Source organism: Bombus impatiens, unplaced genomic scaffold (assembly GCF_000188095.3).
Source record: "Bombus impatiens unplaced genomic scaffold, BIMP_2.2 scf_0319, whole genome shotgun sequence".
NCBI classification, from domain to species: domain Eukaryota; kingdom Metazoa; phylum Arthropoda; class Insecta; order Hymenoptera; family Apidae; genus Bombus; species Bombus impatiens.
The window spans coordinates 42,120-51,690 of NT_176738.1; the positions used below are offsets into that span (position 1 = coordinate 42,120).

At 37.8% G+C, this 9,571-nt stretch overlaps 1 protein-coding gene across 1 annotated transcript; it reads right to left on the minus strand.

The window, feature by feature from the left end:
* Nucleotides 1-556: 556 nt before the first annotated feature.
* LOC100744090 (IQ and ubiquitin-like domain-containing protein) lies at nucleotides 557-7,253 on the minus strand. Its single transcript, XM_033320540.1, has 5 exons — nucleotides 6,334-7,253; nucleotides 3,416-3,535; nucleotides 3,083-3,341; nucleotides 2,624-2,985; nucleotides 557-1,993 (listed from the first exon to the last, which is right to left on the minus strand). The coding sequence occupies exons 4-5, from the start codon at nucleotides 2,932-2,934 to the stop codon at nucleotides 760-762; spliced, it is 1,545 nt and encodes a 514-aa protein (XP_033176431.1). The 5' UTR covers nucleotides 2,935-2,985; nucleotides 3,083-3,341; nucleotides 3,416-3,535; nucleotides 6,334-7,253; the 3' UTR covers nucleotides 557-759.
* Between the last annotated feature and the right edge of the window lie 2,318 nt (nucleotides 7,254-9,571).

The following is a 9,571-nucleotide window of genomic DNA, read 5'->3' on the forward strand; positions in this document are numbered from 1 at the left end:
ATCTTTTTAAATTGTAAGGATAAACACATAGATATCTTTTTTACTTCCCCTCCATAAAGCTGGACCTTCGTCTAATGGTTGGAAAATATTTAGGATTACCCAGAATGAAATTACAGAAACAGACTGCAGGATTGCTGAAAAAGAAACGTACAGCAGAGATCTTCTTCAGTTTCTATGCATACGCTATGTAAGGTATTTTCAACGCGAAAAATTCTCCTATAACACATATGACAGAAGATAATATAATATATCATAATACCAATATAATATCAATTTTAAACTTTCTTAAATGAGAAAATCACATTTTGGTGTCGATGTTATTCCTTTAATAAACTTGCACACGAACAGAACTAAGAAAGTCAGATGATTAACTGCGATAAAAAATAAAAGATACAAATAACATATCCTTTTTTGTTGATGTAAAAGTTACTATAAGAATAATTATTTATTGGACGCTTCAAGAAATACACGGTACTTGTTATCCTCTAATATCTTTCTATTGAGATCGTGTGGAGGTGTAAGGTGATAGATTTTTCATATTGAATAAATTTAGACGATCATGAAAATACTTTTATTTTATACCAGATATTCCATGTATACGAATTAAATATTCTCAGCATCTAACTATTCGCTCAACACTCCCAACGTGATATCAAACTTCGCTTTCTTTACTCTATCCTTTTACTGTACGCTGAAGAAAGTATCCGCAACTCGTTAATTAACTTCCCACGAAGAACAATAATAAATGAGCGTTTAATATCATTGTTTATTCCCACGAAGGCTCTTGAATTTGGCCACGAACTCGAACCGAAGTTTGGCCTGAAGATTCTTCGTGCAGAACTTTTGTAGTATCATCGGTCCGTAAAACTTATCGAGGTCAACTACCTTTTGATGCAACGAGGCTTCCGTCATGGTTAATAAAAGACAATTCCATGGTGACCACTCTTCGTCATTTCGAAATCTCACCAACCTCAACTCTTCTAAATTATCGTTTTCGGAAATGGCCGATTTTCCGTGCCAAATATCGTTCACCAAATGGTAAACGGCTTTTGCATCAATAACAAAAGCCAGACTAGTGTAACAATAGATTCTAGCTTCGCGACGTCTTACATCACGAAGAAGTCTTTGATAGGGCTCGTATACGAGCCGAGGCCCAGTGCGAACTCTCACGTAGAGACAGTAATTGCACGAAGAGGAACGGGACCGTTTCTCGCGTGGGAACTTCTCGAGAGGCAATAGTCTGCCGCAGCTCCTGCAGATAGTTTTACAACTGGTCCGGAACCAACTGATCAGCCTCGAATCCTCTCGCTCGTTTCTCAAGGACTCCCTTGCCAATCTCAAAAAAGCCATCTTCAGGCCACTTCTTAACCAATTCAACTTACTTTCCTCCACGTTACGGGTCAACAGATCAATCTCTTGATTCAACAGACGTACCAGTTCATCAGATTCCTTACACGTATGAGGCTCTATATCCTTTCTCAATTTAGACAACATCTCAATTCTTTCCTTAACAGTCATATTTTCCTTCGACAACTCTTCGAACGTGTCTCTAAAGCATCTGGCGTGCTGTACAAACGGTGTAATTACAGGAATCGATTCTCCATGACTGGTTTTCCATACGACAGGCTTGCACAACTCATCCAAGAATTTTCTGTACGATTGCTCTCTCTTTTTTAATTTGATAGCGGTTTTCCTCGAATCAATAGCTCGTAATAGCTCTACCTCCTTTGATAGGATTAAACTGCACAATGCGATCCTGGACGACAGGAACAGCTGTTCACTCGCACTCTTCGTCTCGTAGATACGCCAACGATCCAGCAGATTGTACAGCAACTCGAAGTCCGCCCTGGTACTCGGCGACGTGCGGTTTAGTATCACGAAATCCCGGCTGCGATAGAATCTCGGTACTGGCTGTATTTGCCGCCGGTTCGTGTTCTTAGCGCAGGCTGAAACGCCGCTCGACGAGATCGTGGTTTGCCGGCCGCGGTGAGCTCTGCGGGCAACGTCGAACAGACGTTTGAACAGGTGTTCCTCGGAGATTTTGTTCGTCGCCAAAAGTTTACGCCACGGAGTTACGAGCTCGTGTGCGCGCTGTGTTCTTCGTTGACACGTTCGATTCGAGGAAATCCAAAGGATTTTGGGGAGCAGACGGTTTGGCGAAGTTCGGGGGTTGAAAGCTGGGCTCTTGGAAATATTTCATCGGGTGGAAAGTCAGTGGAGAACATTAAGCGCCAAGTACTAAACTAATACTTTGAATTGTAAAACTGTGTAAGTTAATCGAAGTAACAATTCGATAAGATTGGAGAAGTTTAAAATTGATCTATATTACGTTAAATTATTGTAAATGGCGTGAGAAAGTTTCGAGTCCCGAAACAGAGAAATTCTGTTCTCTTAACCAGTTTCTCTTCGACCTACCTATGCAACGCGAGTAAATTGTGTATCTTACCGCAACATCGAGCTTTACGCTTCTCTTCGTACCGGCTAGAGCACTTAATTAATAAAAATAACTGATTTAGCGAAGCTTCGTGGCTTTATTTCTGCCAGTCGCGAGATATGGCGAAAACCTGCCCTGTCCTGCTCGTATTCTACTCGCTATCTTAACATCCGCCGTTCGTTACTTTACCTGTAAAACCTCTGTATCTTTACGATGCTCTCTAGAATCTTCTCGTTCGAGTAATCCTTGAATCTCGGTTCCTTGGAATTTCTAAAACTTTGTATAAATCTGTCGCGGACGTTAGGAAAGAAATTCGTCTGCACTTCAACGTCGCATTCCACATTCGTAAATTTATCCACGGTAAAATTTGTCTGCGTTCTTTTGTCATTTTTGCCGTCATGTTTACCAGTTTGCGTGCACGTGTTCCGATAAATAGTTCCAGTCAGTTTGTGTTTCCAGCCAACTAAGTATGATTGTGTTTTAATCTCTGAATTCTCCATTTGAACTTTAATTAGTCATCAGTGGTATGGCTACACGGTCGATCGAATTAACTATGAAAAAAAAAGAAGAAACGCGGTTGTGAAAGTATAACCATCGGCTAAGAGCTAGCCCGAAGATAATGGTAATGTGGCTAGTAAAGAAAATTACTGTGCCAAGGTTTAAAGGATTCGTTCGGAGGATTGCATCGTCCGCCGTTTTACAATTCCAAACGAGCGTTGTTGGACTCCACGAGAGGAAGAGCGACCGAAACTGACTACTCGGATTTAATCGCCGGAATTGTTTTTACGTGTCTTCCGACCTCCACCGTCGTTTTCCACGTTGATAATCGTTTTGTTTTACTTTCCTCTATCTATCTTTGGATAATTTCCTTGTGTAAGTTTCTTCTCGATTTTAAAATCGAACTGATCTTTGGAATACAAAAAGATTCTTAATCATGTTGTCTTTTTCTTTTCTTGGTGTGATAAATAAAATTATTAATACCTGGAAAAAATGGAGGATCAGCGATTGTAAAATAGTGCCAACATCTTTATGTCGTTTCACTTTTCTCGATCTTCGATAATTTCCTCCTAGAAGCTTCTCCTTCTTATAATCAAACTGCACCTGCAAATATAAGAGATTTCTTGATATTTTTTATTCTTTCATCTTTTTAATGTGGAATACTTGTATTCGAGCCCATTATACTCTGGGAAAAATAAGAGATCAATTGTAAATAAATGTAAGGATCGTTGTCCTTGAATCTCATTTACCGTAACTCAATATTCCACTTGGTCTAATTGTCGAATTTACACGAAATCCATAATTTAGGCTGGGTAAATGCAATTCGGTATTGTCCATTACAAATGTATCGCAAACCAGAAGTCACATGATACTCTGCACAAACAACGAACAGTAACGTTGGAGGACACGTGGCGCATTGTAAACATAATCACGTGCCATTAACCGTGTAAAGCACTGATGTGACATTAGAAATCACAAAGGGCAAACAGGCTGTCTGGTGAATCTGGCAACCTCATAAAATACCGCAAATGCAATCAATGCAGTGGGCCCCTATTAAATGTAATTTAAACATCGATTACTAAACTTATCACTTATTCGTATACTCTCTACTGATTCACAAAAGATGTTTATGCATACATAGAATGTAAGAAAGTTTTTAGGAAATTATCAATTTAAAATTGTTCAGTTCCGTTAGAATAAAGATAATCGCAGAAATTAGTATGCTTTTAATGGTACAGCGTTTTCATTTGTATTTAATTCTTTGAAAGAAGCAAAGGTCCAAATTTCCCATTAGAGAATGAAAGTATAATATTCCGTGGCACGGGTAGCTTTCAAGTTATTAGTCTTGAACATCGTGGTCGAATGTGTTTTCTTCCCCATTAGTTTTCGCCGCGTAATGGCCAATGAAAAAATCATAAGCGTATAAAGTTAGCCATTGATATCCGAAATAAGCAAACAGCGTAAATATTATAACGTCAATCATCGACGTATCGCGTATTGCGTCATAAATTCAGTCATAAACGTAGATGTTATCGGTGACCGCTTAGTGTAGCATAAATTTCACCGTAAACGAACATGGACTGGCACAAATTCGATTATGAATAAGTACATTGCAAACGTAAATTTGACCGCAAATAAGTTGGAAGCAGAAAACTATCGTTTCGTTCGCCAAAATATTCCACGCGACTAATCAATTAAAATAAATTACGAGTACACTGTGGCTTTTTATGAAGATTTATGAAAATTTAAATTTTTATGAATACAACGGAAGAAATAAAACCAGAGCAGAAATTAGTTTCGTACACTAAATATCATGACAAGTACCAATTATAACTTTGGCTTGCACAAAATTTCGTTAACCTATGAGCTATTTTTAAAAAACATACACTATAAACCTACCAACTTGTTTTCATTTTCAATTTATATGTCGGAGATGAAAGGAAAACCGGAGCCTTCCCTTTGCAATTTTGAGGAAACCTTCTAATGATTTAGCCTAGATTTTATCATAACTGTAATTAAGCAATTGTCATTTGTAATTGTTTGATATTTGTGAAAGCGAAAGTGGGTTCGAGGTGACAACTGGTCGCCGAACGTAGCCACGGTCACGGGATAAACGTTTTGCCTGACGAAGGTGTGGATCGGTTGTATTGTTCTCCCTAGAAATCACATAGAATTGTACTTTAGAGATGTCGATATAATGGGACACACGTTGTATTAGGAATCAATCTCCAGACAGAAACTGCCTAGTAAAGGCGTTTGGATCTTTCTCGATGTTTCCAAAGAGTATACAACAAACTTCCAAAGAATATACAACAAACTCTTGACAGAAACTGCCTAGCAACGGCGATTGGAACCTTCTCGATGCCTGCAGCGAGCATATAACAAACAAATGCAGTCGTACAGCGAAAAAAAATTTTCATCAGTTATTCATTCCTGTGATCGCCTTGGAAAGTGATACATCGAGCAGTTTACCGAGCATCTCAGCAATCGTATTTTTGTGTCTAAAATTCTTCTACGCATAGTAAAGAGTTATCCCGTTGACCGTGGATTCGTTTCAACCCAAGAACATTGTTAATAGCGCTCGTTAAACTCATTATTCGTTAAACTTATTATTCGTAAAACATATTATTCGTTAATCTTATTATTCGTTAATCTTGTTATTCGTTAATCTTGTTATTCGTTAATCTTGTTATTCGTTAAACTCAATATTCATTATACTCTGTAAAAGCCTTGTATATACGTGTAAATATAATCTCTGCTTCGTAAAACGATGGCTAATCCAACCGAAGAATCGTTATGCGCCCTAAATTTTAATGTTAACCCGACATATATAATATAAATATAAACAAAACATTTTTCCAAAAAGATATTACCGACTTCGAAATGCGCCCAAGAGTGAAAAATAATTTTCATCGCATTTATATAAATTAGATACACTAAAAAGTATGAAATAATAATTATTTTATTTACATTTTATTTACTCATATAACAAGCTCATATGACAGGCCCATTTCCCTCATTAGGAAATTCCGAATTACCGGTCCTCCCAGGGCTGCAATTCGAAATTTGAGTGGCCGTCCGTTTATGACACGGACAGGCACATTCCTCTCGTTAGGAAGTTCCGAATTACATGTCCTCCCAGCTATTATTTAATAAAAAAAGTGACATTTACATCAGAAGAGTAACAAAAATATACTGATTATATTCTTCTGTTATGATCATGATTAAATTATGATTCAATTTTCCATAAACGTAAATATCATAATTCAGAAAAAAACCGAAAAATATGTTTTCTGAACAGCTTAATTTTTATCTTTTTGCGCACACAACTAAAGATACGAAAGGATATGACGTATTATATGAGGAAGTTTAACTTCCACAGACTTCCAAATTATAAATACCTGTTAATTCAGGCCCCGAGCAGCGCTTAATTCTTTGTTATCCTGCCAAACGCCGGCTAAAGCTTTAGCATCTGCGGCGAACAGAGGAATGCACCCTTCAAGGTTTTATGGCTGATGGAAATCCAGCTGGTAATTCCGGAGTGCGCGGAAATGCACCGGCGAGAACGCGGAGAACCGTAAAACTTGTGTACCAGCGCGCGTTGTACGGTCGATGCATTCAATGCATCGCGTATAATTTGGCCCTTTAAACAAGAAAAACACGCATGTGTGCCCGCGTGTAGTTTATTTCCACTTTTTTTACACCCTCTTATTTCGTTTAAAATGATTTTAACTTTTCTACTTTTTTTCCACCCCCTTCTTTCGTTTAACACAGTTTCAATCGAGTCATTATAGAATACCGGGTCGTCCCAGATATCTCACTCTCTCTTTTTCTTTGTCTGTCTTTCATCTTGCTCACGGAAACATTGGAAACTCTGGAATAAGATGATACTGGAGTAAAAGATGGAAAATGAAAATTACGATTTTCTGAATTTGTACGTAGGATACGCAGGCTTCAGAGAAATAGTAAGCTTAGTTGGTTGGAGGTTGGCTGGATTATATACATAGTAAGACTCGCTATAGATTTTGGATTGGACGAATTGTAATTTAATTAGATTTCGTGGAACATGTAATAACATGGAGAATTCATTTTGCACGTGTAAACTAGTCCCATGAACTAAATGTTTACATTTCGCTTATTCAACGTTTGTGGCCGACTGAACACGGAAATTTAATTTGTGTTTAATTGGATCGCCAGCAGCTGACTAAAGATACATCTGCACATGAAACATTCGTGATTCTGCGAGGAGGCGATGAAGTCAAAAATGTACGAATCGTAACTAAGCAAGTGCGAGCAAGCATCTTCTCCGAATCGCGTTTTATCCACAATTCTGTTTTTTTGTGTTAACAAGAAATAAAAATAGCGGGCATCATATTTCTCCTCAATTTATGAAATACAGAATGACGATGTATTTTCTATTTGTCTACACTGCCAACTTGTTCGTAAACATTCTCGCTTTGTTTATTTACATTGCAAGCATTTGTTTGTTTATTTAGGTTTTTAATATTTATGTTTGCTACCATGTATCTTCATATTCTATAGAGATTTTTGTGTCACCAAATTGTCAGAAAAATCTATTATCTTCTCAAGCAACGAGAAACATCTGAAGATATTTCAAGATCGAAAGAACGCCCGAGTAAAAGTTTCCATAAATTATTACGAAATTTTCTACTCACCGTGAATTATGAATTATTTAACGGGGAAACGAAAACAAAGGTTGTTAAGATACCGATACGAATGCAAAAATATTTGAGTAAATTGACTGGAATGGCGAAGAAATGCAAAAAGGGAATCGCCAATGTAACCGCTGCATCTGCGAGCGCACTCGCGCTCAACCGCCGAGTGGATGGTTTTTCATCCCTCCATCGGGATTAACGTTTTTTTTCCTTTTCGAAATCAAATATAAATATTCTAAAATAATATTCCAATACCCTGAAACGATAACTGCAAAACTCCATTTTGCTGAAATTCCATTGAAATTCACGTTCGGAAGAGTTCTGCGTCGAAAATGAACAACATTTTCGAGCCAAACCCAACGAAAGATACATTTTATAAATATAAGGATATAACCGGAGGAAATATTACTGAATATTTCGATTAGATCGTTATCGTTAAAAGAAAGTAGAAAAGAGACGAACTCGCAAAAACGGACGTTCGTATCGATGATAAATAAATGATAATTAAGAGTCGGGTTTCGTTGATAATGTTATCACCAATCGTCGAAAAAAAGAAGAATGGATTCGCAACACACTGTATTTATCTCGAAACGCGCGAATAACAAATGATTCTTTTCCGATAAATTAATAATCAAATTTAAAAATTAACCTCATTATACATAGATAAACGAGAAAATATTTAAGTAACTCGTGACATAGAAAATTCGACAAAGCAAATGTATAAATGTAAGAAGCAGAAGAAGTAAAGAATTGAATTGCAACGTATGCAAAATACAATTCGCCCCTTTTCGATTCAAATAATATTGTTGTACTCTACACTAAAACTACTTTAAGCTATTCTATACCTCAACTCACTCGATGTTCCTCTTGTTTTGTATAGTTTACGACGCTCTGTGTTACTTTTATAACACCTCTGTTTATCAGCTGCTTTTAGTCTCACGATTATTCATCGTTCGTTTCGTCGTGATTTGTCGTCGTCACCGAGAAATTTATTGTCTCTCGTCTTGTTCAGCTATAAATTGCCCAACGACGCGTGCACTAACGACCAAGAGGCGAACGACGGCAACGGCGATGGCAGCATAGCGTGCCTTGAAATAACGCATGCTATTAGATTTATCAAAACGACATCGTTGCACAGATAAAAAACGTGAAATCGGTGCCGGCAACGATCAGACTGAAAAGAAAGAACGGAGCTTTCAATGCGACGCAATCCATATAAGAGACTTCTGCACCACCTTAAAGGTCATACCCTTAAATCCACCGTTGCCAATGACAACCTGCTTGGTCGATCGAAAGCACTTTCTAGTCCATTATTTTTCGATTTTATATATCGCACATTCAAAAAAGGAAGGAAATCACCATCCTCCAACTCTCCTCCCCTCGATCGCTGCCAGATACAAGAACAAGATAGAAGAAATCTAGATGAAGATCGTCTATCTTGCAATCGTCTATTTTTTTCTTTTTATATACTTGTCGGAGATGAAAGGAAAACCGGAGTCCTCCCTTTGCAATTTTGGGAAAGTCTTCTAATGCTTTAGCCTAGATTCTATCATAGCTGTAATTAAGCAATTGTTGCCATTCAATCTGATTGTAATTGTTCGATACTTGTGATAGCGAAAGTGGGTTCGAGGTGACAACCGGTCGCCGAACGTAGCCACGGTCACGGGATAAACGTTTTGCCTGACGAAGGTGTGGATCGGTTGTATTGTTCCCCCTAGAAATCACATAGAATTGTACTTTGGAGATGTCGATATAATGGGACACACGTTTTATTAGGAATCAAACTCCAGACAGAAACTGCCTAGCAACGGCGTTTGGATCTTTCTCGATGCTTCCAAAGAGTATACAACAAACTCTTGGCAGAAACTGCCTAGCAACGGCGATTGGAACCTTCTCGATGCCTCCAGCGAGCATATAACAAACAAATGCAGTCGTATAGCGAAAAAGATTTTCATCAGATATT

Excerpts from the sequence above, each read along its gene's own strand:
- LOC100744090 (XM_033320540.1), bottom strand. The coding sequence starts at position 2,934 with ATGGAGAATTCAGAGATTAAAACACAATCATACTTAGTTGGCTGGAAA. Across the intron at positions 1,994-2,623 it reads AAGATACAGAGGTTTTACAG|AGCTCACCGCGGCCGGCAAA; the intron begins GTAAAGTAACGA and ends CGTTGCCCGCAG.